At 52.1% G+C, this 26,348-nt stretch overlaps 5 protein-coding genes across 13 annotated transcripts; 2 read left to right on the top strand and 3 right to left on the bottom strand.

Moving 5' to 3' along the window:
• Window positions 1-65: 65 nt before the first annotated feature.
• On the top strand, window positions 66-3,949 carry PSME2 (proteasome activator subunit 2; the record flags this gene model as incomplete). Of its 3 annotated transcripts, none has more annotated exons than XM_079768818.1 (11): window positions 66-160; window positions 811-843; window positions 1,191-1,332; window positions 1,551-1,637; window positions 1,735-1,765; window positions 1,851-1,948; window positions 2,822-2,890; window positions 3,046-3,113; window positions 3,294-3,348; window positions 3,646-3,732; window positions 3,825-3,949. In XM_079768818.1, the coding sequence occupies 11 exons, from the start codon at window positions 66-68 to the stop codon at window positions 3,903-3,905; spliced, it is 846 nt and encodes a 281-aa protein (XP_079624944.1). In that variant the 3' UTR covers window positions 3,906-3,949. The 3 variants fall into 3 exon arrangements, with proteins under 3 accessions (XP_079624944.1, XP_079624945.1, XP_079624946.1); XM_079768819.1 differs by lacking the exon at window positions 66-160 and adding an exon at window positions 369-499; XM_079768820.1 differs by lacking the exon at window positions 66-160 and adding an exon at window positions 375-499 and having other exon boundaries at window positions 1,270-1,332.
• Window positions 3,950-5,000: 1,051 nt separating this feature from the next.
• EMC9 (ER membrane protein complex subunit 9) lies at window positions 5,001-7,203 on the top strand. The gene is made up of 5 exons (XM_079769981.1): window positions 5,001-5,393; window positions 5,521-5,597; window positions 6,498-6,567; window positions 6,658-6,752; window positions 6,966-7,203. The coding sequence occupies exons 1-5, from the start codon at window positions 5,196-5,198 to the stop codon at window positions 7,144-7,146; spliced, it is 621 nt and encodes a 206-aa protein (XP_079626107.1). The 5' UTR covers window positions 5,001-5,195; the 3' UTR covers window positions 7,147-7,203.
• Window position 7,204: 1 nt separating this feature from the next.
• PSME1 (proteasome activator subunit 1) lies at window positions 7,205-10,003 on the bottom strand. 2 transcript variants are annotated; one of them, XM_079769980.1, is made up of 11 exons: window positions 9,792-9,999; window positions 9,171-9,203; window positions 8,952-9,014; window positions 8,752-8,862; window positions 8,621-8,663; window positions 8,407-8,504; window positions 8,080-8,148; window positions 7,927-7,994; window positions 7,769-7,823; window positions 7,607-7,693; window positions 7,205-7,427 (listed from the first exon to the last, which is right to left on the bottom strand). In XM_079769980.1, the coding sequence occupies exons 1-11, from the start codon at window positions 9,828-9,830 to the stop codon at window positions 7,347-7,349; spliced, it is 747 nt and encodes a 248-aa protein (XP_079626106.1). In that variant the 5' UTR covers window positions 9,831-9,999; the 3' UTR covers window positions 7,205-7,346. The 2 variants fall into 2 exon arrangements, with proteins under 2 accessions (XP_079626106.1, XP_079626105.1); XM_079769979.1 differs by lacking the exon at window positions 7,205-7,427 and having other exon boundaries at window positions 7,508-7,693; window positions 9,792-10,003.
• A 3,816-nt stretch (window positions 10,004-13,819) lies between these two features.
• Window positions 13,820-17,394, bottom strand: FITM1 (fat storage inducing transmembrane protein 1). Its single transcript, XM_079769666.1, has 2 exons — window positions 14,803-17,394; window positions 13,820-14,437 (listed from the first exon to the last, which is right to left on the bottom strand). Exons 1-2 carry the CDS (start codon window positions 15,066-15,068, stop codon window positions 13,825-13,827), a joined length of 879 nt encoding a protein of 292 aa, XP_079625792.1. The 5' UTR covers window positions 15,069-17,394; the 3' UTR covers window positions 13,820-13,824.
• A 371-nt stretch (window positions 17,395-17,765) lies between these two features.
• DCAF11 (DDB1 and CUL4 associated factor 11) lies at window positions 17,766-26,324 on the bottom strand. 6 transcript variants are annotated; one of them, XM_079769661.1, is made up of 15 exons: window positions 26,186-26,324; window positions 25,290-25,496; window positions 24,283-24,410; window positions 23,592-23,719; window positions 23,254-23,318; window positions 22,843-22,943; window positions 22,509-22,655; window positions 22,246-22,300; window positions 21,824-21,892; window positions 21,440-21,497; window positions 21,157-21,342; window positions 20,127-20,280; window positions 19,321-19,473; window positions 18,459-18,565; window positions 17,767-18,361 (listed from the first exon to the last, which is right to left on the bottom strand). In XM_079769661.1, exons 2-15 carry the CDS (start codon window positions 25,442-25,444, stop codon window positions 18,227-18,229), a joined length of 1,641 nt encoding a protein of 546 aa, XP_079625787.1. In that variant the 5' UTR covers window positions 25,445-25,496; window positions 26,186-26,324; the 3' UTR covers window positions 17,767-18,226. The 6 variants fall into 6 exon arrangements, with proteins under 6 accessions (XP_079625791.1, XP_079625787.1, XP_079625788.1 ...); XM_079769662.1 differs by having other exon boundaries at window positions 25,911-26,292; XM_079769660.1 differs by having other exon boundaries at window positions 26,139-26,285.
• Between the last annotated feature and the right edge of the window lie 24 nt (window positions 26,325-26,348).

Consider the following 26,348-nt stretch of genomic DNA (forward strand, 5'->3'; position numbering starts at 1 on the left):
CCCCTTCATAGCCTGCTAGCGTGCCCCAGGTCCGGGCCCTCCCTCCTACTTCTTCCAAAGCTCTGATGCCGGTCCGGTCTCTTCTCACAGTCGCGCCTTCTAGGGGCAGCCGCACCTCTGAACACCCGCTTCCCACCTGTCATTCCAACACTGACTTCCTGTAAGCCCCGCCCCTTCTCGGGAGGGACCGCCCCGGTTCGGTGTTCGCGGTTCCGCTCGCCCTAGCTCCTCCCTCGGACCTCCCCTGGCCTCGTAACCGAGTCAGCACCGCCTCTCCTAGTCTCAACTGGCTGAGTATGGCTCAGGGGCTCCCTACGGTTGGCGGCCTGCCAGGGGGAGGGGGGAAAAAAGGAAGGGGGTGGGGTTAAGGGGGGCGGGCCTGGACGTGGGGAGTGAAAGCGAAAGCCCAGGAGTCGAGCCCAGAGACCAGAGATTTAGCAACTGGAGCAGCATGGCCAAGCCTTGTGGGGTGCGCCTGAGCGGGGAAGCCCGCAAACAGGTAATGTGGACCGGGAAGCTAGGAGGGGGCCGGGGAGCCCTCCTGGATAGAGGCGAAGCTGGGTGTTCCAGGGGACCAAGGCCGTGCCGGAGAACCACCCCAACCTCTCTCTTTAGTGCTTTCACTTCTGCCCGGGGATTCCCAGATTCCTGCCCTCTGGCCGGTCTCTGCACTGAGCAAGGACTTCCAAGGAAATCTGGCTTGTGGTGGGAAAGGCCAGAGCCACGTTGGAGGGCATTTAATTGGGGATGGGATCTTACTGTTGATAATTGAGACCCTTAACCAACATTCGGGTACTGCTCTCTATGCAGGTGGATGTCTTCAGGCAAAATCTTTTCCAGGAGGTAAGTCTTCTGGATTCAAGCTATTTGACCCAGAATCTTAGGTCGATGCTTAAGGATCACAACCTTTCAGAGTGACCCCCAAACCCACCCTAGACGTGGGCCCTACTTCCCTTATCGAGCCTTCACCCAAGATAAGCTCCTAATTGATCTCTACCTCTAATTTGATGTCTTTTAATATTGTCCCCATTTCTGCCACTTCTCTCTCCTCTTTTGGTGTGGAGGGAGATGCTGTGAATACCACAGCCCTAACCTTGGATCTGGAATACCACAGCCCTAACCTTGGATCTGCCACTTCCCAGTTGGGCAAGTCCCTTCACTTTTCAGGACTTCAGTTTCCTCATTTGTAGGTCTTGGATTCAGTCCCACTTCTCAGACATCTCATTGAGTGTTTTCTGTGATTCCCCACCCTTGCAATATAATCCACAGGCTGAGGAATTCCTCTACAGATTCTTGCCACAGAAGATCATACACCTGAGTCAGCTCTTGCAAGTGAGTAGTATGGACCCCTTTGGCTCCATCCCATGACCTCTGCCCTCTCCACCCACCCTCTCTAACTAAAACCTGGGCTCAGCATGTAGAGAACAGTTGTGAGTGGTGGACTGGGAACTTTAGGATGGTGTGAGGCCTGAGCCTAGGTTGGGAGGGAGAGGGCAGGTGGGATGTGTGGAGGGAAGGTCGGGCAGCCCCTGACAGTAAGCTTTGTGCAGGAGGACTCCCTCAATGTGGCTGACCTGACCTCTCTCCGAGCCTCACTGGACATCCCTATTCCAGACCCTCCACCCAAAGATGATGAGGTGAGGCACTCAGGGTGTAGGGTTTAGACTATGTGCAGATGATGGCTCTCTAATCTCCATGACTTTTCTGAAGCTACTTTCACCCTTTCTACTTTAGATGGAAACAGATAAGCAGGAGAAGAAAGAAGGTAAGAGAAGAACGGGTAGCTAGGGAAAGGGAAATGGCACAATACTGCTGGATAAAAAGGGGCCTAAATCCCTTCTTTTTCACAGTCCCTAAGTGCGGCTTTCTCCCTGGGAATGAGAAGCTCCTGGCCCTGCTTGCCCTGGTTAAGCCAGAAGTCTGGACTCTCAAAGAAAAATGTATTCTGGTAAGCCTGGGAACTGAGAGAAATAGAGAAGACAAGCCAGGCCAGGCCCTGGTGTCCTTCAGAAATGCAAGTCCTTCCTTCAGGAACCTATTCCTGAAATAGGAAACTTCCTTCTGTGACATGGGTTTAGATACCTTTTGTTCTGCTAGACCTCTCATATCACAGTGGTATCCCTGAAATCAAAGACCGTGCTATATTCACCTCCATAACCTCAGAGCTCACTGCTATACCAGGTGGATAGTGCAGATGCTATAATATAGTGAGTTGATTTAAGAGTTTGGGCCCTAGAGGAAAACTGCCTGGATTCAAATCATGACTCTATCACTTACCTAGCTGGTTATCTTAAGTAAGTCATTTAGATGTTCTATGGTTCCATTTTTTCATCTGTTAAGTGGGTATAATAAGAATATATAACTTGAGCCCTCGACGGTTTGGCTCAGTGAATAGAGCATCAGACTGCGGACCAAAGGGTCCTGGGTTCGATTCCGGTCAAGGGCCCGTACCTCAGTTGCAGGCTTCTCCCTGGCCTGAGCCCTGGTCACTGTGTGTTTAGGAGGCAACCAATCGATGTGTTTCTCTCACATCGATATTTCTCTCTGTCTTTCCCTCTTTCTTCCACTCTCTCTAAATACCAATGGAAAAATATCCTTGGGTGAGGATTAAAAATAAATAAATAAATAAATAAATAAATAAAGCAGTTTTTTAAAAAAAGAATATATAACTTGAAAGATTAAATGAGATGTATAATACATAACACAGTGCTTAGCACATAATAAATACTCAATTAAATATAGTCATTATTATGAAATAGCAGAAATAGGAAGAACCCAGTAAGTTTGTTGAATGATTCCGACATGATACCTCTTCATGCAGGTGATCACGTGGATCCAGCACCTGATCCCCAAGATTGAGGATGGAAATGACTTTGGGGTAGCAATCCAGGTAAGAAAAGGGTGTATGAAGACATTAAGACCTGGGAGAGACTTGGAGAGTAAGGGATAGGAGCTAGACATAACTGAGAGGAGGAGGAAGATGATGAGTGAAGACGGGAGGAGATGAAGTGTTTTCTTTGCCTCCCATCTCTTTTGTCACCACAGGAGAAGGTGCTGGAGAGGGTGAATGCAGTCAAGACCAAAGTAGAAGCCTTCCAGACAACCATTTCCAAGTGAGGGCAGCAAGAAGGCCACCATGGGGGATGGGGAGTAGGGGAGCGGCTATGGGGACATTTTTGGGACTCCCAAAGCTAGGCAGTCCCATTAGGATGATGGGGGGCTTTGGGGAGGGTCTGAGGGAATATATCTCTCTGAATGCCCATTCTTATGGTTACTCCCCTTGCTTCTGGCAGGTACTTCTCAGAACGTGGGGATGCTGTGGCCAAGGCCTCTAAGGAGACCCATGTAGTGAGTATATTGTCTACTAGCCTTTCAGCTGAGGCTGGCAGCTGGGAGGGTGAGGAAAGGGAGATAGAAGTCCTCTTTGTCTTGTTTGTGACCTTCCCAGTATGGGGAATATTAAGGTAAAAACATTGCGTAGGAAACGGATTTGGGTTTCAAAAATATTGACCCCTTTTTTTTGTTTGGCACTGTGGGAATCCCGTTTCTTGTGCTAAGGGCTCATCCTCAAGTTACCTATTCCCTGTATGAGGAAACCAGACTATGTCTCAACCTCCTGACTCAGCTTTGCCTTCCACATCCCAGATGGATTACCGGGCCTTGGTGCACGAGCGAGATGAGGCAGCCTATAGGGAGCTCAGGGCCATGGTGCTGGACCTAAGGGCCTTCTATGTGAGTATGGAGTAAGCCCCCAAGGGATTTGGATGAGGGGGTACAGAGGGAGAGCCAAGAACCTGACTGCTGTCCTTCTGGCCTTCTTTCAGGCTGAGCTTTATCATATCATTAGCAGCAACCTGGAGAAAATTGTCAACCCAAAGGGTGAAGAGAAGCCATCTATGTACTGACCCCAGGGCTAAAAGGGAAATAAATTACCAATACTTTGTGTGGATTACCTCTGGTGTGTGTCATTCATTCAGAAAGCATTTACCGAGTGCCACCTTTGTCCAGACACTGAATGTGAATGTGGTGGTGGGAAAGGTAGGGGGTTCCAGGAAGACTAAGATGAATTACATGCCCATTCTGTTCTTAAGAAGTCATCCTAAAGAACAGGGTGGGAACTGTTACATGCCACGAAGGCTATGAAGATAACTTGTATTTGGGATTTGCACAAGATTATTTCCATCTGGGAGTTTCATGAGTGCTTCTTGGAAGAGGTGGCATTTGGGCAGAGCCCTTATAGGAAGAATCAAGGTTTGGACAGACAAGAGGAAAGCTCTTTGGCTGAGGTCAGGGAATGAAGAAAGGAAAAGCCTTTTATCACTTCATCAGCTCAGAGCAAGCCTGGAGAAAGAATGAAGTTTCACTGGAAGAATTACAGGTTAATGGTTGAACTCCTCAAAGGCTGGGAGGGAAAAAAAACCTCCCAAGACATTATGCTAAAGCAAATTCAGCACAGGACATTATGGGAAGGATGGGTCTGTATAGTTTTTTTTTTGTGTTTTTTTTTTTACCCTCCTTCAGCCAATTGCTGTCTTTGTTTCTGCAGATATTACATCAAGGAAACCAAAGGCCAGATAACCTGTAGTTGGCTCATTATTAAATGCAAGAGCCGGTCTAGAGTACAAACCCACGCATTCGATAGTAGGAGCAAGGTAATTCGCTACACGCCCAAGTTCAAAGATCTGCTGCGGGACACCTAACGGGGGCTGCCTCTGCGGGCCCCTTGGCCGGCGGCACAGGCAACCGAAGAAGCCGTCCTGCAATCACGAGTGGAAGTTGGGTAGCCTAGCCAGTCAGCGTGCAGGCCGTTCTCTCTACGGTGGTGGGTTCTTTCCACTCCGCCGGAGACAAAGGTGGGGCAGGTTTTGGATGAGGCCGGTGATTGGACAAAACGAGACCTCTAAGCCTATCAAAGAGCACCATGTAGGCGGTCTAGAAGCTGGTCTGGCTGGGAGCGGGCGGCTCTGGGTCTGCGGCCGCCCCCTGGGGGCGGGCGGACGCGGGCTCGGCACGGCGGCGTGCAATCGGGCCGCCTACGGTCCCGGCTCGGTTGGAGCCAGGCTCCAGAGCCGAGGCACCTTCGAGCCAAATCAGGGTTACCACCGAACCTAAGTTGGGGGGGCTCAGGAAGGACCAGGGAGAGTGTCGGGGCGCTGGAGGAAGCTTCGCAGACGCGAGCTGGGGCCGGGTTTGCCATGGGGGAGGTGGAGATCTCGGCCCGGGCCTACGTGAAGATGTGCCTGCACGCCGCCCGGTACCCGCACGCCGCGGTCAACGGGTTGTTGTTGGCGCCGGCGCCGCAATCGGGGGAATGCCTGTGCCTCACCGACTGCGTGCCGCTGTTCCACAGCCACCTGGCCCTGTCCGTCATGCTGGAGGTCGCCCTCAACCAGGTGCGGCTGCTGGACGCCCACCAACCACCGTGAAACCCCCTAACACCCCTTGCCCAAGCCCATCCCCGGCCTCCAGCAGCAGTGAACACCCACAGGGCGGCTGCTGATGGCCCCTTTCCCATGGCAGGTAGATGTGTGGGGCGCGCAGGCCGGTCTGGTACTGGCTGGGTACTACCATGCCAATGCAGCTCTCGGGGACCAAAGGTGAGTCGGGTAGCCAGAGGCGGAAGGCTAAGGGTTATGGGGTGGGGGTGGGGGTACGGGTGCGGGTGGTGTCAAGAGAATGCCTCTTGGTCATTCCTTCCATCTTTCCTTAATCAAACGCTTAGGAGCAGGGACTGTGCACCAGGCATGAGGTTGGGTCCTGGAGGGAGGAAGTGGAAATGTAGAGACGCTCTGGAGGAGCTGCGGCGGCGGTGGGCAGGATAACTGTGTGTAAGAAAAGGCTGACGCTTGTTTTAACCGAGGCGCCCCTCCCCCAACTGCTAAAAGAACACCGGAAGCCCAGCAAGCGACTTAAATAAAAACCACAACATTTCTTTTCTAGAAGTAGAAAAAAGTATCTACTTACATATTAATTATATATCTGGATCAAAGTATACATGCTTTTGTAATGTACTTTTCTCTCATTTAGTGACTATCTGACATCTTTCCATCTCTACACCAGGATCTACCTAAGCTGAGGCTATGTACTATGAATAAGGATGTACCCTAATTTATTTAATGCCTATACTGAATATTGAGGTTGTTCCAATTTTTTATTATAGTGCCCTACTATTATTACAGTAATTTCTTTAGAAGTGGAATATCTGGGTCAGCATATGTATAGCATACAGTTTACATTTGGATGGTTATGCCAGCTTACCCCCCCCCCCCCAGACCACCTTTGATTTCCACTCTCACCAGCAGTGCCTGAGCACCTGTTTCCCACAGCACTCAAGCATCACGCAGCCCTGCGGGAAGCATCAAGCAGACCTGAACCCCCCAGGTTAACTACAGGGAAAGGCAATCACTGCATCCATGTCCGAAATCTGGGAAGCACAGCTCAGATGGACGGGGTCTCTCCAGTCGGCTCCTCACTCCTCTGATCTTCCCTCTACACAGCCCTGGGCCCCTAGCCTTGAAAATCGCTGGGCGGATTGCAGAATTCTTCCCTGATGCAGTACTTATTATGGTGAGGCTTGGGTTTGGAGAAGGGGGTTGGAAAGAAAGTAGGGGAAGGCGGATCCTTGAAGCTCTCACCCGCCCTTCCTTATCTACACAGTTGGATAATCAGAAACTGGTGTCTCAGCCTCATGTGCCCCCAGTCATCGTTCTGGAGAACCAAGGTCTCTGCTGGGTCCCCAAGGACAAGAACTTGTGAGTGCCCCACTCCCTCTCCCTCTCCTTGGAAATCCAGTGCCGGGGCCTCTGTCCTTGGTCCTGTCCCAAGGGTCATTCTCTAGACCAGTGGTTGCCAACTGGTGGTCCGTGAGGTCCGAAAGGTTGGTGACCACTGCTCTAGACTTAATCTCTGTTATGTCTGGCCCCACTGCCTGCTGAGTTTGACCTCCATGAGGGTTATTATTTCAGAGTGATGTGGAGGGACTGGGAAGAGTCACGACAGATGGTGGGAGCACTGCTGGAGAGCCGGGCCCAGCAGCACCTTGTGGACTTTGACTGCCACCTTGATGACATCCGGCAGGACTGGACCAACCAGCAGCTCAACACCAAAATCACGCAGTGGGTTGGTCCCACCAATGGAAATGCCTGAGCCAGGGCCAGAGGGGTGTGTGCGCGCCAGGATCCAATAAAGAGACTTGAGCTAGTGGATACCATTCTGACTATATTTATTGTGCCTAAGAGGCAAGTGAGGGAGAAACCTCAAATGGCAGAAGGTGGCACAAAGTCTGAAGTTCCCTGTCAAAGACAGGAAGGTCTCTGCTGGACCCACTACAGTGTAAGAGGAAGCTCTCAATAGATCATTCCCTTTGTCTCTCCCCTGGGCTTCTTGAGCTTCTCAAAGTTCTTCAGGATGATATCATATAACACAGCCTATAGGACCAAGGAGGAGTGGGAATCAGCCATAAGGCCCCAGTGGCTCTGTGCCTCATTTCTAACCTGGTAGAGACACGGAGCTTTGTCACCCTTCACCCCCCAGTTTGCAGAGTCCGGGGATGGGTGGCCTGGGAAAGCTGCCTCTGCCCGCCCCCGCCCCACCCTCTCCTCCTCACATAAGCGTTTCGGATCTCCATGACCATGAGCCGGATGTCCCGGTACTCTGCTTCATCCAGCTCATGCACCAGCTGCCTATAGTCACCCTGTGGGAGACCGGGGTCAGGGCCGACTTCAAATGTGTCCTTCCCTTCATACACCCCAACCTGGGTCTCACCTACCACGTGGGGCTGCTTGGCTGCTTTGGTCACAGCATCACCCCGTTCAGAGAAATACCTGTGGGAAACAGAAGGGTATGGAGTGGGAGAAGGAGAGGGACGAGGCCTCTATCCAAGCCAAAGGCAGAATGTGTAATGGGTGCAACCGGGCAGACACTCACTTGGCGATTTGAGTGTGGAATCCTTCCAGCTTGGTGTGAAGGGCGGTCATCAGCTCAAACACCTTCTCCTGGGGACAGAATTCAAGGGGGAAAGTGGAAGACAGCATGGACTAGAGAGGTAAGGAGGGCAGAGGAATGAGGCAGCGCTCTAACCTGGACAGCCACTCCAAAATTGTTTCCATCCTCAATCCGAGGTATCTGCAGCTGCAACCAGGTGGTGACCTGGGAGGAGGGAATAGCATCAAAGCCACATCAACCCCTCAACCCAATTCCCGAGTTCCTGTCCTTCCTTGCTTCCTGCCCACTTTGGGTGGAGCTATGCCAAGACCATCCTGAGCCCCAGGGCCTAAGCTTCTGACTTTGTGGCATTGCCCTCTCCTGCTAAGACCTGGCAGGTGCCATGCCCTCAATGGCAGGGGCCAAGGAAGACAAAGGGTTTGGCCTAAAACCTGGAGGTGGAAGTGAAGTAGGAGGGCTCACCAGGTTAAGCTGCTCAATGACATCCTTGATCTCAGGCTTTAGGCGCTGCAGGAGGATCACGATCTTCTCGTTGCAGCTCACTGGGCCACAGGGAGGACCTGGAGAGTGGGCAATAGGTCAGTCACACGGCTGGGACTGAGTGAGGGGTGGGGAAGAGGAATCCTGTAGGAGGAGCTCCTGGGAGAGAAGACTATCCTTCCCACCATAGTGGTACCTTTGTCTTCATCTTCTTTCTTCTTTTCATCCTTGTCTTCCTTCTGCAGGGAAAGAATGGCTCTTGGGAGTCAGGTGTAAGGCTAATTTTCCCCATTGTTGGGTCCCTCCTCCCAGCTCTTCCTGGCTTGCCTCCTGCTGTTTCTTCCGCTCCTCCTTCTCTTTCTCCTTCACTGGGTCAGGCACAGGAATGTCCAATGGGGCCTTCAGATTGCTCAGGTTGGCTTCATTGAGATCTGGCTCCTGGCACAGGGTAGGAGGAAGGCTGGAGGCAAGGGCATCCTCGTGGCCCCTTAGCCCCTACTCTTTAGCTCCCTGCTCAGCCTCAGTACCTTTAAAAATGCATCCAACTCAGAAATCTTCTTGGGGAAATAGCTCCCAAGCAGGTTCTCTGTCTGTGAATGCGGTGGAGGGGGGAGAAGTTGGGGGGAGGGGGGTGTCAGAATCAAATGTCCTTCCTAGGCAGCAAAGCAGGGCTGACACTGCCCAGCAAGGAAGGGCTAAGCAGTGGGAACTGAGTAGGGATGGGGCGCTGATGGGGCAGGTCTTACCTTAGTACACAGGTCTTCACGGAACACATCTACCTGCGGGACACGGGCAGCCTTTCAGACACCTGGCTTTATGGCCAGTTCATCTGAGTACTGTTCCCTTAGGGTTGTGTAGGGCCTGGCCTGGGGAAGGGTGCAGTGGATGCCCTTGGGGCTGGATTTGGGGGATGAGAACCTTCCGGGCGGCGAAGGGTGAGTGGTTCAAGTGAGAACAGGTCCCTCGGGTGTCCTGGGCTGTGTAAGGAGAGGGGTAAGAGCCTTCTGCGCCGGGGCAGGGGCGGAGTGCCCTGTGGGGTGGGCCCCGGGCCCTCCCCGTGGAAAAGGCAAGGTGGTGGCCAGACAGGCCCCGCACCACGCCTGTGTGTGGGCCCGGCGCTGGGCCAGCGGACTTCCCCTCCACGCTAGCTCTCCGCTTCACCTCACCCCGCTGCACCCCGCCTCCCCTCTGCCGGCGGCCGAACACCGCGGGGCTCCTCGGGGCTCAGGTGCTCCGGGCTTGGAGGCTCACGAGGGCTCGAAGACTGACCCCAAGTGTCGGGGGAGAGGGGGCCGGGTCACCTACGCCCTCAGCCTTTCGGCGCCACGCCTCCCTGGTGGGTCCTTCCTCGAACCCGTAGCGCTCACCTTGGCTTGGGCTTCAGGCTGGACCCTGAGCGTGGCCATGGCCGGGGCGGGCGGGGGTCCCAGCGCCGCACGAGGAGCGAGGACTGGGCTCGGGGAAGGGAAAGCGAAAGCAGCGCGCGCGGCCGGCCGGCCTTCCTGAGTAGCGGGGAGTGGAGGCGCTGGAGGAGGCGGGGACAGCCCGAGAGAGGGGCCGGGTGGGGATGGGGGTGCGGGGGGGTGAGGCGTGCGCAGCCGGGCGGCTCGGGCCGGGCTCCCCCTAGAGCCCGAGGGGAGCGTTTCCACTGACCTCCTCCGCCCGCCCCCCGCCCCGCCTCCCTGTTCTCGACGCCCCGCCTCCTCCTTCCTCCTCCTCCCTCCTCCTCCTCCCTCCCCGGTCTGCTTTCCACGCCTGTGCGCTCTGCGCTCGGGTTCTCGCCTCTCGGCTTCACGAGCCGTGTGCTCCCTCTACCCGGCCAGTGCCCGCCTTTGGACTCCCTCCTCCCCCGCCCCCCGCCTCCTGACTTCCCACTGGCTCTCTTTTTCATCTGCTGGCCCTGGGACAGGGATAAGCCTTACCTGGTGCTCTACCATCTTTCCTCAGCTGTGGAACAAGCCTGGCTTTTCCCCTCCAGCCCTGCCAGCCTGGGTCCCTGATTCCCCCCAGAGCATCCTCTGGCCAATGCAGTGACATTCAGACCCCAAACCGGACTCCAGTCAGCTCTCTCCTGACCCTTGTTGTGGACTCCATTCCTCTATAACCTGCTCTCCACACAGCAGCAGGATCTGGCTCTTTCTTGCTTAGAATTCTTTGGATTAAAAAAAAAATTATATATATATATATATATATATATATATATATATATATAATTTTTTTTTACTGATTTCAGAGAGGAAGGGAGAGAGGGGAACATCAATGATGAGAGAGAATCACCCATCGCCTGCAACCCGGGTATGTGCCCTTGACTGGCACTGAACCCCAAATCCTTCAATCTGCAGGGCCACGCTCTATCCACTGAGCCAAACCAGCAAGGGTGCCAAGTCTCTTACAAAGCATCCTGCTTAAGTACCATCATAGCACTTATCTCTGACTAGAGGCCCGGTGCATGAAATTCGTGCACGGAGGGGGGTTGTCCCTCAGCCCAGCCTGTACCCTCTCCAATCTGGGACCCCTCGAGGGCAGTCGGACATCCCTCTCACAATCCAGGACTGCTGGCTCCCAACTGCTTGCCTGCCTGCCTTCCTGATTGCCCCTAACCGCTTCTGCCTGCCAGCCTGATCACCCCCTAACCACTCCACTGCCAGCCTGTTTGCCCCCAACTTCCCTCCTCTGCCAGCCTGGTCACTCCTAATTGCCCTCTCCTGCAGGGTTGATCACCTCCAACTGCCCTCCCTTGCAGACCTGGTCCCTCTCAACTGCCCTCCCTTGCAGGCCTGGTCCTTTTCAACTGCCCTCCCTTGCAGGCCGGGTGCCTCCCAACTGCCCTCTCCTGCTGGCCATCTGTGGTGGCCATCTTGTGTCCACATGGGGGCAGGATCTTTGACCACATGGGGGCAGCTATATTGTGTGTTGCAGTGATAATCAATCTGTATATTACTCTTTTATTAGATAGGATAGAGGCCTGGTACAGGGGTGGGGGCCAGCTGGTTTGCCCTGAAGGGCGTCCCGGATCAGGGTGGGGTTCCCTTGGGGTGTGGGGCGGCCTGAGCCAGGGGCCTGTGGTGGTTTGCAGGCCGGCCACACCCCCTGGCAACCCAAGCGGAGGCCCTGGTATCTGGAATTTATTTTCCTTCTACAATTGAAACTTTGTAGCCTGGAGCGGAGCCAAGCCTGGGGCTCCCTCCGAGGCCGGCAGCCATTTGTGTTGGGGTTATAATTGAAACTTTGTTGCCTTAAGTGGGTGGGCCCGGCCAGGGTGTGGGGAAAGCTTTGCTTCCCCTGTTGCCGGCGGCAACCCTGGCCTGCTCTCTCAAGCTCATCCTGCCGCCATTTGTTTGAATTTGTTTACTTTCTATAATTGAAACTTTGTAGCTTGAGTGGAGGCTTAGGCCTGGCAAGGGCAGGTGGAAAGCTTGGCTTCCTCTGTTACCTAGGAAACCTTGCTCTCTGTGGCTGTAGCCATCTTGGTTTGGGTTACTTTGCATACTCACTCTGATTGGATGGTGTGTGGCTTGTGGGTGTGTCGGAAGTATGGTCAATTTGCATATTTGTCTATTATTAGATAGGATATCAGTCAGTTTATTTTTTGAGGCTTGTGTGGTTTAGACGAGGATTTGGCAAACAAACATTTTCTGTAAAAGGCCAGATAGTAAATATTTTAGGCTTTTTGGGCCATATAGTGTCTATAGCAACTACAGTACTCAACTTTGCCATTGTAGCAGGCAAGTAGCTATACTTAAATGAATTAGTGTGGCTAGGTTCCAATAAAACTTTATTTATGGACACTGGAATTTGAACTTCACATAATTTTCACATATCATGAAATACTCTTAATTTTTTTTCAACCATTAAAAAAATGTTAAGAACCTTTCTTAGCAATCAGACAATACAAAAAGTGGCCACAGGAGGGCTGTAATTTGCTTATACCTGGTTTAGAGACAGATAATAGACCCATAGTGCCTGGATTTATAATCCTGATTCTCATGTTTACTAGCTGTGAACAAGTTACTTACCCTGTGCTTCAGTTTTCCCAACTGTACAATGGACACACATGCCGTGTAGCCAGGAACACCACCAGGGCTAAATGTGTTAATTTATATGAAGAACTTACAGACACTTAGAATGGTGCCTGGCACAGAGTAAGCACAATACAAGTGTTAGCTATTGTTATTTGTGAGCTTATCATCTGCCTTCCCCAGTAACCAACCCATTAGTCCCCAAGCAGCAAAAACCTAGTGAATATGGTAGCAATCATCTCAGGTAGAAACTGCTGTTTGGGTTCTGTACTTATTTGTTTGTTAAAACAATAGAAAATTATTTTGATTCTATCCCAATACTCCACTGATGATGGTTTGAATATCCCATTGATTGTGATCTCACTGGTCATCGAAGCACATTCTTCTGGGACACAGGACAGTTCAATTATCCTAAATTGTCTCAGTACCTACAGATAACTGAGTTGCGGTTGACTCAGTGGTCCTGGAATCAGAAGAGCACAAATTATCCTAAATTGCCTCAGTAGCTACAGATAGTGCATTCCTGTTGACTCAGTGGTCCCAGAATCTGGACAGCACAATTATTCTAAATTGCCCCAGTGGTCCCAGATAATGTGTTTCTGTTGATTCAGTGATTCATAGATACTTTAGATAACTAATTTGCTCACGAAACAAGTTCCTTATTCCAGACTCAAAGATGTAATCAATACCTTTGTGATATTCTGCCAATATAAGCCAGATGTGGCAAGCTGTTTGGGGCTTCGAGATTTGGAGCTTTTAGCCCCTCGTATGCCGCTGGCTTTTAATAAATGACTCTATAATTTGACTTTTTGAGGCGTCCTTTGTAAGATGGGGGTTACACTACAACACTAGTCTTTCTTATTCACCTGGCATGGAACTATGCTTGGTTCAATAAACATCCGTTAAATAAATGAGCACACATTGACCCCTATGAGGAAGACAGGGTAGAAAGGGTCTCTGGACAGGCAGGCCCCTGCGGAAAGCAGGGGTAGGATTCAGTGGGAGAGGCAGGAAAAATAAATCAACCAGGCTGGAGATGGAGCACCTGCTCAGCAGGAATGCTGCCCATACCCAAGGGCACCGTTACCTGCCCTAGCAGTGCCACTCCCTGACTTAGAGCCTCAAATAGCTCAAAGTCTGTAAGGACTAGGAGAATAAAAGGACAGCAGGAGAAATGGCCATCGAGCATAAGGGAGGACATTCAAAGTTGATAACAGCAAGGAATGGCTGAGGAACTTCAGTGACCACCAGCCTCTCTTTTATTTATTTCAAATATTTATTTATTTTCCAGCCTCTCTTTTTGCCCTTCCCACCCTTTCCAGGTCCCCCCAACCAAATGATGAGAGGGGCCAGAGCCAGGCCTGACGTGCCTTTATTTCTTTCAGTTACGCTTGCGGCTGGAGTGGGGGCGAGGGAAGAGCCCATGACCAGGGCTCCCTGGAGACCAGGGCTGATGATACCAGCTGCCGTAGGTGAGGTACCAGGCAAAGGTGCCCACTGCAGCGCCCACCACCTTGTGAGTATACTGGTGGAAATAGATGACAGTACAGAGCAGCAAGAAGTTCCAGAGGCCCAGTAACAGCACGTTGAGCAGGAAGACAAGGCGCAGGGGCGCACCGGCGGGCAGCCCATGGGCCAGGTACTTGGCAAACACTGCCGCTTCCTCAGCCATGAGCAGGCAGCAGAAGGTGAGCAGGAAGGTGTGGGAGGAGACGGTGTAGCCCCGCCACTGGTGGCCGGCTGCCAGGCAGCTGCGGCGGTCAGGCAGCTCATGGAGCAGCAGGCCCTGGGGCAGAGGCTCGAAGCAGGAGCCGGTCAGGTCCTCGATGAGCAGGAAGGCCCGGCCAGCCCCCCGCCACACGGCTGCCCCCACCACCAGCCGGCTCAGGTGCCGGGCAGTCACTGCCACACGCCGTGTAGCCAGGAACACCACCAGCAGCACGAAGCCCCCCAGGAAGGTGCATGTCCAGCCCCACGCGGAATTCACAAACTTTCTGTGGGCAGACAAGAGGGGAGATTACTGAAACCCCTCTGCCCCATCTCCCCACTCTGGTCTGTGTTCTCCACGGCTGTCCCCAGTCCTGCATTTCATCACTGGCTGTCTATTTCCCGTGTCTTATACCTCCCACCCCACCCACTTATAGGCCCATTCAGCCTCCGAGGGTCCATATTTCCTCTTCAGTCCTGCTCCCCACTTGCCCTGTACCCCCACCGTGCTGTCCCCCTCCCCCTTCTCTGACTTTCTCTTCAACCTCCTAGCCTATTTTTAGTGTTTGGCCTGGCAGGAGGACAGAAGCCTGGAGGGAGCTAGGATCCCAGAGTGCAGGGAGCCGGCGCCCCTAGCCTCGAGTGGACTCACATGTTGAAGAAGTTTCCGTGGCTGGCGAAGATAGTCCGAGGGTTGACGTGGAACTGAAGAAGGGGCCCAAAGATGACCACTGCTGCCAACCAGGCATGGTACAGGCGCCGTAAGCAGGGGCTGCCCAGGAGGCGGGCAGCCTGTTCACTTCCAAAATATAGCAAGGCAGAGGCCACCCAGAGCAGCACCTTGACCAGGCAGCCCAGCAATGCCCGGATTCGGGCCCTGGCCCCCAGCCCTGCCCCCACCACCGGCCCCCGCTCCATGTTCCCTCCCCTCCCCACTAACTGCTTGCTCTGCTGGGCAGCTGAGGAGGGGCTGATGGGGCCCCCCCCTGGGCAAGGACAGGCAGTGACAGGTGCGGCAGACACAGAGCAGAGCCCTGAGCCCTGTTGGCAGCTGGCAGGCGGGGGAGAGGGGCGGGGGGCAGTAAGGGGCCAGGGCAGAGGGCTGCCACGTCAGCAGGGTCCCAGCCTCGGGTGTGTCTGGATTGCAGCCTGTGTCCTTTCTATTAAGGCCGTGTCCCCCTGGTCCTCTAGGTCTGTCCCCAGCTCTATGTTCTAGTTCATGCCTTAGGGCCAGGCCTGCTGTTTAGGGTTGTCTTTGACCACAGTCTGCTTGGATCTGCCTATTACTGTTTGATCAGCCAGTCATCCCCACTTCATCCCAACTTTACTATGTGTTTGATCCACAGGGAAATTAGGGGTCAGAAAGATAAAACTAACCAAACCTTGGGATTTATTAAAAAATCTGTGTCTCGCTCTGGCTGGTTTGGCTCAGTGGAGAGAGCGTCGACCTGTGGGCGAAGTGTCCCAGGTTCGATTCCGGTCAAGGGCATGTACCTTGGTTGCGGGCATATCCCCAGCGGGGAGTGTGCAGGAGGCAGCTGATCGATGTTTCTCTCTCATCGATGTTTCTGACTCTCTATCCCTCTCCCTTCCTCTCTGTAAAAAATCAATAAAATATATTTAAAAAAAAAATCTGTGTCTCCCTCATCATCAGTGTGGTCCAGCCCCTCCCCTCAGGTCTGAGCACAGGAGCCCGCCACTGAGCATGCAGCCAGGTGGCTATGCACTGTGTCCAATCAGGCGGCTTTAGGAGACTATGACCCCAGGGGCTTGGCTCAGCCCCAGCTCATCTGGTCTGAGGGGCTCTGAGGGGCTAGTTTGGTCCCAGGGCTGCTGTGTGAATGCACAAGACATTAGATCTAAAGGGGACCCTTCTTTGGTATGTTTATTATGATGGCCGACAGATGAAATTCAAGTGACCTGAAAGAGGCATACTGTATGAGATGGTGACGGCCCAGATTGGACTCTCAAAGACCCAAAGATCAGGTTCACTCCCAGGTGATGGGGAAGGAGGGGAGGAGTCCTAGAAGGAAAATCCCCAGCCATCAAAACCTTAGGTTGTGTCCTCTAACCAATTACTCTGGGTCTCAGCCACACATAAGATTTGGCCTCCCGCCCTGGCTGGGTGGCTGTTGGCTGGAGTGTCGTCTCACACACCAAAAAGGTTGTGGGTTCGATTCCTAGTCAGGGCACATACTTAGGTTGCAGGTTTGACCAGTATGGGAGGCAACTGATCAATGTTTCTCTCTCACATCAATGTTTCTCTCTCTCTCCCTCCCTTACTCCCTCTCTCTTTAAAAATCAATAAAAACATATCCTTGGATGAGAATTAAAAAATAAAAAAGAGACTTAGCTTCCCAACCTGACCACTGAGGCTGGAGCCATAGAGCAGGGAGCAACTACCTAAACAAAATCATTGTTATTCAGTAACTGTTTTGAGACCCTTTTTGTCTTCCTTCCTCATTCCTCAAAACTGGTGGTGGGACTTCAAAGCACAGTAGAGACCAGCAAAGTAGTGAAAGGAATGAACGAGCAAACAAGGACACCTGGGTTCTGGCCCCAACTGTATGACTTTGGGAAAACAACTAACCCTCCTTGGTCCTCAGCACCCTCACCTGCAAACTGATCAAGATGGATTAATCAGCCCAGCCAGTGTGGCTCAATGGTTGAGTGTTCCCCATAAACAAGGAGGTCACAGTTCAATTCCCAGTCAGGGCACATGCCCAGGTTTCGGGCTCAATCCCCAATGGGGGAGCATGCAGGAAGCAGCCAAACATCAATGTTTCTCTCTCTTCCTCTCAGAAATCAATAAAAATATATTAAAAAAATAAAGTTGACAAAGAAGTTTTCGTTGTAATTGTAAATAGTTATAAAGGACATAATCTTAAAAACTGCCTTGAAATGTGGGGAAAGATGGATCAGAATTGGATTCGAACCCTAGTTCCCAGTGGCTGCACCATTGGCTGCTCTGGGGCATGCTGCACGCCTCCACTTCCTCAACTGTGCAAGGGGGGCTCTGGGGGTGAAGTGCCCAGATGGGGGCTGGCATCAGTGACCACCAGGTTCTCTGACTCTGGGCGATTTTTTCTTGTAGACTAGACCAGTTCATGCAAGTGTGCTGACCTAAGATGTGCTTATTTCCTGCTCTCTTGATTTCTACTTGCTGGGGAGTTTCTAAGTTGGTGAGGGGCTGCCTACTGAAAGGCTCAATTAAATTATTTTGGTATTTCCTTACATCTTGGGCATCAAAGAGATGTTTTTTTCCCATAGAGAAGCAAACCTGAAGGCTTCGTTGAAGCTATTTTCTTGATGTGAGAGTATAAAAGGCCTCAGACAGAAAAAAGAGAGACAGAGACACCGAGCCAGGTTCCCACAGAGAGTTTATTGAGGGAGCCAAAGCCAGTGAGAGGACGGAGTCCTATTCAACATCCCTCCTTGAAGCTGCTGGCCTCTGCAAGATGGACCATTCTGGGAGGGAGGGCCTGCCCTGTGTGAGGAGGCCACATGGAGCCTCTCCTACCACAACCCGGCATACCCCAAAGACCCGGACACAGGAAAGAAACGACATAATTCCCACCCTAGGAGGGTGCTGAGGACATGCCTTACCCATCCCACCCTCCCCCAAAGGGCTGCAGCTCTAGCCATCAGGACCTCTGGGAGAAAGGCCAGGATGCCTGGCCCTCTGATTGGCCAGACTAATCCTCAAGGTGAAGGCCAGGCAATGGGCCTGCCGGACTGCTCAGGTCAGACCTGGCCCCAGGCATCTACTCTAGGAGCTAACACCTAACATCCAAACATGATTAAAAACACTCAGGACAGTTCTCTTGCTGACAAAGGCCACACCCAAAATAAAGGCAGTCCTGCCAGACCTTAGCCAAAGACAGAGACCCAAGCTGAATGAGGGGTGAGATTGTGAGGAGACTCACGGGGAGGATTTTCCAGGGCTCAGGGGCCCCGACAGCCTGGGCTTCTGTTTCTCCCCATCCAATGCCAATGACGCCCCAAAGATCCCTCAGAAGGGAGGAAGGGAAGAGAGCTTATCAAGAGGCTCAGCCACGAAGGGCTGGAGGTCAGATCTACTGGGGCGAGGAAAAGGCCGAAGAGGGGTGGGGCACCGAGGCAGGAGCACTGGGGTGTTCCTCAGACTCTGGCATGTCATCCTGGAAGTACTCAGCCTGGCGGTACTGCCACAAACGCAGGTTCCCGTCCCACTGCAGGGCAGAAGGTGGCAAGAAGTCAGGGGGTGCTGCTCACTCCCAGGTCCAAGTCCCAGACATGCAAAGCCCCCGCTAACTCTTGCAACCTCACCGAACTGCTGACAATCTTCTCCTCAAAGGGGTGCCAACTGACGTCACGCACACAGGCCTTGTGGTTGGTCAGCTTCTTCACGATGTGCCCACTGAGGAGGTCATACACTGTTCACAAAGGCCAGAGTGGAGCGGCTGCCACAGGACCTTCTGGCCCCCCATCTCTCTCTGAGCAACACCACTTACCTACCTCCCAGCAACTTCCCACTTGCATAGAGTAACAAAACCCCCAGCAGAGGAAGGGGCTGTTTCTCAATTTCTTTCCCCTTTTCCCTACCTCAGATTGAGGGTATGGTCTAGCAGAGCTTAGATATCTCTGGCCCTCAGCTACATTTCACAAGGTCTACACTTAAAATGCAATGTGGCTTTAAAGCTTTCAGCAGCCATTTTCTAAAAAGCCCACAAGATCTGGAAGGCACCAGATCTAATAATAAATGTCTCCACAGGTACGAGAACCTGTTGTTCCTTGTCTGGATGGGGCGCACCTTTCTCTCATTCTGGTGGGTCTCCACCTGAGTGCACGGTTTCAGGCTCCTTATAGCTGTAGCTGTGTTTGTGCATTTCTCCTGCTCTAGGGGCTGAATGTCTTTGTGTCATTCCTTTTACCTCTGTTCCCTCCTACCTTTCATCTGCAATCTCTCTTCTTGACTGGCTACAAAACAACCGTGTATATTTTTGGTAATGTTATATTTACTGACTAGAATTCTATGTTCCTTGTCTTAATTTAAAATCCTGATGAATAGAATGTTTTCTGTTTCTGTTTAAGCCTCCCTGGCTCCAAGCTAAATTCACTTCCACTTGTAGTTATAACCTAAGAAACATCACTGCCCTTCCCAAGACTCCCTGTTCTGACACATCCTTACCAACCACTTTGCCAGTGGAGCAGCCACTATAGATGAACTGCTGGCCGGTGCTATGGGTGGGGGAGAATCGGCATCGGATGAGGGTATGCAGCACCCCATGGCCCCGGTAGGTCATCAAGGAGCTGTCCCCTGGGAGCTTCAGCTTTCGCCAGGCTGGGTAGGGGTGCAGGGAGAGCCCTAGGTTAGGAGTCTGGATTCTCCCAAATCACCAATCCTTAGCAAAGATCGATGCTCACAATCATTTTTCCAACCCCCAACTGGTGGCTCTTTCCCCACCTAACAGTCAACTGGTATTCACCAACAGTCAGCTGGGCTTCCTGCTGATTGTTAAGATACTGAAATACTTTCAGATTGGTTAGTTCTGAGTGATCCCCACCCTCCAACCCTGGGAACCCCTGGCTCTCCCCATGGTTCAGCAAACAAAGAGTTAATGCTCCAGGCCAGAGCATATTCACTGTGCCCATGACAGGCCTCTCCAGGGGTTAAATATTTTAACTACTACTCCTGTCCCTTCACTCTCCATATCTCAGGCTCTACCTCCCACTCTCACCTTTTTTTAAAAAAAATAATATTTTATTTATTAAAAAATTTTTAAAATGTTTTCACTGATTTCAGAGAGAGAAAGGGACAGGGAGAGAGAGAGAGAAACATCAATAATGAGAGAATCATCAATCAGCTTCCTGCACGCCCCCTACTGGGGATCAAGCCCACAACCCGGGCAATGTGCCCTGACTGAAATTGAACCTTGACCTCCTGGTTCATGGGTCAACGTTCAACCACTGAGCGGCACCAGTGGGCCCTCTCACCTTTTTTGGGCACCTGCTGCCAGCGGTAGTCCCAGTTTTGCTGTGTGGCAGCCTGGCGTGAGGCTTCCATGCCTTCCCGGCTGGAAAAGCGCCGGATGTCCCAGAGCTTGATGGTCTGGTCTTTGGAGTTGGAGATGAGATAGCGGGCATCACCCTGTGAATCCCAAATAGATGATGAAGTGTCAGATCTTGCAAATGTTGGTGCTGTCAGTCCAGCTCCCCTCTCCAGTTGAGGAGTAAAAACGCCAGTCCTCTGATTTTGCTTGCCTCTTTCCTCATCCAAGTGGGCTCACATCTTTTTTATTGTTGTTAATCCTCACCCAAGGATATTTTTCCATTGATTTTTAGAGAGAGTAGGAGGGAGAGGGAGAGACAGAGAGAGAGAAACATCGATGTGAGAGAGACACATCAATTGGTTGCCTCCTGCATGGGTCCTGCCTGGGGCTGGGGATAGAGCCTGCAACCCAGGTACGTGCCCTTGACTAGAATTGCACCCGAGGCCCTTCAGTCCACGGGCAGATGCTCTAACCACTGAGCAACAGGTGAGGGCTCACATCAGTTTTCTCCCTCAGATCCCACCCCCTGGTTAGGCTTCAGCTTCTCTGACTGAGGCACTGGCTGGGTCTCCTATTCTATCCTTGACTAACTGTCTTCTACTTTTCTTGTACAGAAAGCCCTGCCTGCTCCATTGGTGCCCATCAGTGTTGAGTACCAATGGATCTCATGTTTCCTGGCTTAAGCCCCTTCCCTAAAGTCCAGCTCTTACAAACTTGGCTAATAAGGACCGTGGGCGAGTTTCCACACCAGTCTACTTTGACATCCTCTCCTGGACACCTGGAACCTTAGTAGGAGCCCAGTTTGGGAGGGCGCCCCCTTCCGGCTACCCAGCACATCGCACCCCCACCGCAAGCCGCCCTCCCGCATCTCGCCTCTCCAGGAAGCTCAGAAGGCGGCTGAGGGCTTAGCAGGGAGAGATGTGGTCCCTGCGAGAGGGCGGGGCCTGGCTTCACAGTGCTGCCTCCCTGCCTACCTTGCTGTCAATGAAAGTGATGCCATCTTGATGTCCGGCCAGTGCACCCACGGGCTTGGGGTCATCCTCCCGCATGGTGCGTCGATCCCACACTTTGCAGATAGCATCGTCACCCCCGGAGAACAGGATTTGGGAGCTTATGTCAGCAAAGGCCACTGCATTCACATCATCCTCATGGGACTCAATCTAGGGGAGAAAGAAAACAGGAAATCTAGGACTTCTTTCTGCGTCTTCTAATAGTCAAGGACGAGGAAGCAGAGACTCTAAGTCTCAGAAGCAGTACCTGAAGGGTGCGGCGGTTCTGTTCTCGATCGAAGACATACAGGCAGCCGTCATTGGCCCTGAAAAGGAGGGGATAAAGAGGGTCCTGGAGACAGGACCGAGAGTCCCTGTTGTGAAGTCCTGCTAAAGGGAAAACCCTTGTCTCTTCTTATATAGGAGGTAGGAGTGCTAGCTGTGTGTGCAAGGAGGTTTGAGACCTCCCATCTCATTCTGGGTGAATGGTGAGCAAGAGGTAAAGCGAGTCGTAAACCTTGACCTTGGAGAAGGGCTGGTTGTTCTCCATAGATGCCTGAGTAGGGGTATCCAGTATAGTCTCTGTAATAGCAGAGCTGGTCTCAGGGAGGACTCTGTCTCATTAACTGACGGCAACATCCCCCATACTCACCCTCCTAGCACTTCTCGTCCATCTGAGGAGACAGCAATGGAGAAGACAGCAAAGCGACGTTCATCTGGCCTGAAAAGAGCAGAGGAGGAGCTGATTAAGTGCACTTCCCCTCAGCCTTTGTTAATCCACAGAGAATCTGATGGGGGTTGTAAGGCACACTTCTCAGGGGAAAAGAAGTCCTGCCAACACAAGCCAGAATGTGGATCACCTCAGGGAGAACCCCGAAATAATCCTGCAACTATCTATTTTACCCTGGTCCTCTGCTGACAGGATGGGTGGGTCCCTCCCAGGAATCCACACAGAGAAACTCGCAACCAGTGTACTTTTCCCTCTAAGCAGGAGTTCCAGTTCAAGAGATTTGCTCCTGGAGAGCCTTCCTTGAGAAGTTTCTGATGAGTCTGACCAGGAAGGGAAGCCAGTACCTTAGGTCCAGGGCAGTGTGTGTGTCTCCCTCCCCGTAGATGTTGCAGATATGAACTAAGAGAAGAGAAACAAGAGTCTTTCAGGGCTGGGGGAAGACAGGTAGAAGTGAAACTAGAGAGGAGATGGAACAAAGGACCAGGATGTCAGACCCTGGAAGTGATCTTTCCAGGAGAAGGTGCAGAGTCCTGGCACAGAGGAGGTGGGCATTTGGAGATCTCAGGTCCCAGGCTGGAGAGACAACAGAAGTCTGGGGCATACTCACTGTAATCAGACCAGCTGGAGTATAGGAAATGGTTCCCATCAGGGGTGAAGGCCACATCCAGGACACTCCAGCCTACATCCCGGGCCTTGATGCTCTTGAATTTATGAAAGCGGCCATACCGGCAGTCATACAGTCTGATTGTCTGGTCTGTGTAAGTGGAGACCAGGCAGAATTAGGGAACAACCTCCTCAAATCCTCCTATCAGACCTCTATCAGCATATCTGAGAAATGTGCTCTGACTAAGCATCCCTAAGTCAGGGTCTGGGCCTTTCTAGCCTCAGCCGTAGGGAGCACTCCTTGTTCTAGGACCGTTCATGGGAGCAGGGTCTGGTACCTTGGCAAGCAGACATGAAGATTTGACCATCTTTGCTGTAGATGCCACAGAAAGCCTTCTGAGAGTAGGTATCAGTGAAGCCCAGATCATTGGGCAAGAAGCTGGGGAAGCAGAGGGAAAGTGAGGGTTAAGGGGAGCTCGGGATGAGAAGCATCCCGGTTAGCAGAATCCTAACAGAGCTGGACGTGAATACAAGGGCATTCTTCCCTTTTGGCCGTGGGTAAAATCCCCTTTCATTTATTCTATCATTCTCTCATTTCCATACTTTTCCACTTTGTTTACTCTCAAAGCATTAACCCCACTTAACCTAACCTTAATATCCCTGAGGATCCTTTAACACTTATACCTTCAAAATTTAGGAGATAAGACCTATCTGGCCCTTAGAGTGTCGCCACCAAGCCCCATACTCACTGAGACATCACTCGAGACTGTTCTCCAAGGGAGAAGCTTCCCCGGTGGCAGAGGCCCCGTTCTCTCTAAAGGAAGGGATTGGGAATATTGCTAGCAGAAACACAGGGCCACTTCGGCCACACCAGGCCCCCTCCTCCAAAGTTGTTGCTCTTGTTTCAGAAAAGGACACCACATACAGGATGTCCCACCAAACTCTGGAGCAGGCTGGCTAAGAACTCTCCAGCTCCAGCACTTGAGGCTTCTTTGGAAAGTTTAATTCCCTCTTCTCTGGGGATGGCAGCGCTTCTGGCTACCTTGATAGGCCTGCTGCTAGGCTGGCGGTGGGTGGAGAGGCCTACCTGGTACAGCATTTGAGGGAAACTGTGCTCCCGGGCTGCCCGCCTAAGCCCCAGCCGCCCTGTGGCCAATTCCACTTGCGTCTTGATCTCATTGCATTCCAGCTCCCGGGTGTCAGGGGTTGCGTCCACTGTGAAGACCAGGGAGAAATTTCATCCTAGGTCTTTCAGCCTCAGAGGACAGTTAGCAGAACTGTACTCAAGCCCATTCAATGTGGCTGCATATACTGAGTCTTAAAGGACTCCCTCATGCCCTGAATTATCTCATCTTCTTTTGACTTAACCTATTATTCTTTGTCAAAATTAAAAAGAAAAAAGATTTTCTGCCCCGGCCGGTTTGGCTCAGTGGATAGAGCATCGGCCCATGGACTGAAGGGTCCTGGGTTCAATTCAAGTCAAGGGCACGTACCTCGGTTGTAGGTTCCCTGACCCTGGTCGGGGTGTGTGTGCAGGAGGCAACCAATGTGTCTCTCTCACATCTCTCCCTCTCCTTTCCACTCTTTCTAAAAATCAATGGAAAAATATCCTCAGCTGAGGATTAACCAAAGTAAATAAATAAATAAATAAAATGAAAATAAATAAAGTACTGATAAGGAGAGACTTACTTCTAAAAAAAAGAAAGAAAGAAAGAAGGAAAAAGATTTTCTAATGGAAGTCTTCTGATGTTAGGGTCTCAGTCTGCCTTTCCTCTTACCAGGTGGGTTGTATCTGTCTCCAAGACGCCCATCCCAGGCACTGTCATGCTCTTCCTCGGAGTCCGAGAGGGCCTGGATGAGTTGTAAATTTGCTGCACCTCCTCCCTGCACCAACCTCACTTGGCCCCTGTGGAGATATCCCACCCCCCATGATAAAGGGAAAGGATTCCTTTCCCAAACCAACCAAATTCAGTCAAGGGCTATCCAGTGCTTAGACTACCTGGTACTCAAACCCTTGTACTGTCCCCATTTTGAGATCTGAGGTTGACTAGATCTTGGCTGTTATTTTCAGTCTCCTATAATTCTCACGCTTTCAGCAGGAGTAAAGAACCCCAACATTACATGGAGATTGACAGACCTACTAAGTTAACTTCCCAGAGAGTTAAAAATTCTGAGAGCATTTCCTTCTGAGCCTCTGCCCACGTAGTCCAGTATAGAACACAGTATTCTGAAGGGATCCCCAAACATGTCTTCTCCTCAAGAAGCCACAGCTAAGAAACAAAGTCAGTTTCACTCCCTTTCCAGTCAATTCCTGGTGGCCGCTTCCCTCAAAGCATTCTTTCTTCAAAAGCAGGGTTATACTAGGCTAATTTAAAATTGTTTTTCAAGAAAATCCACATGGTCTCATATCACATGCAATTAACTTCACTAAATCAACACCCACCTCCCCAACTCTTCAACCCCTCACATCACTCCTTTTCCACCAGGGCCTTTTATTTTATTTTTTAAAATTTACTTGGAAAATAGATTACATTAGTGTAGTCATAGCTAGAGAGGCTCCCTTGAACAATTCCCGAAAACACAAGAGTGGTCTTTTGGTGACCCTCCCGAGGCAAGAACCACTCTTCCTGGGTATGAAGCTCAGTGCTCAGTGTCCAGCAGAAAAGGCTGTTCTGCTCAAACAGAACAGCTGTACTGGGCTAATCCCATTCCCTATCCTCTGTCTGGAGTTGGGACCAAGGGACTGTGATGGCGCCTGGTGGGGACACACCAGAGGGCAAGTTACCTGCGAAGGAGATAGGCCAGTACCTGGGCCAGATCCACATCTTCATCCTCCTCTTCCTCTTCCTCACTCCGACGCAGACCAGCCCCTCTTCGGGGCAAGCCCTCGGAGGAGTCTCCAGACCCAGATCCTGCGCTGCTGCTGTTCCGTGATCCCATCTTCCGGTCACAGCATCCTTAAGTCCGGTGCAGGGACTCCTCCTGTCACCTCCTTAGGTTTGGTGAAAGCAAAGCCTGCTCTAGAAATGCTAGGGTCTCCTGAGAGAGGGGTAGCTATCTCTAGGAGGGCGACAGTTCTTAGGGACCCAGGAGATCCCTTTTTCTTTAGCCTGTGACAACTCCCCACGCTTCAGGAACGCAAAGCTTCCCCAATCTTGTGAAGCCAAAAAAAGAAGAGAGAAGCCTAGGGCACTCCCCTGGCTCACCAATGAGAATCCTTGTGAAGAGGAATTTCTCAGTTTTCTACCTCAAACTCACCTATCAAAGTCCCAGGAGGGGGTGGATTCCCAGGTAACCTCTCTGGCAGACCAATCACAACCCCTTGCGGAAGAACGCGCCTCATTAGCTTATCTCACCTAGCCAATCAGAAGCCTATGGACTCAGAGACCCCCGACGCCCCCCTTACCGACCAATCAGAGTGCTTCCTTGTGAAAGTCGGCAGCAGCGACAACCAATGACGTTAGAATTCAGCCTAACACCCCCCCCTCCCCAGTCTCACGCCCACGTGTGTGCGGGGCGGGGGGTGGTGGTGGTGGGAGTGGGGGTGTGTACGCCGAGGAGAGGAGGCAGGGAAGAGGCTGGGAAGCCCCTCCCACTGGAGCCGGCGGTTACCGCCTCGCGCGAGACCACCCACCAGCCTGGAGCGGTCGCAGGAGCCGCAGGGCTCGAGGTCTTGTTTACCCCGACTGCCGCCACAGCGTTGGCCAACGGCTCCTCCGTCACGCGCCCCCTTCGTCACTCATCTCCCGGCTTCCCGGTCCGCGGACTGTTGACGTCACGCGACGCCCCTGACGGCCCCGCCTCCTTGGCCCGCTAACTGGACAGCTGAGCGCGGTGATTGACA

The sequence above is a fragment of the Cnephaeus nilssonii genome (genome assembly GCF_951640355.1).
Source record: "Cnephaeus nilssonii genome assembly, chromosome: 4".
Taxonomy (NCBI): Eukaryota; Metazoa; Chordata; class Mammalia; order Chiroptera; family Vespertilionidae; genus Cnephaeus; species Cnephaeus nilssonii.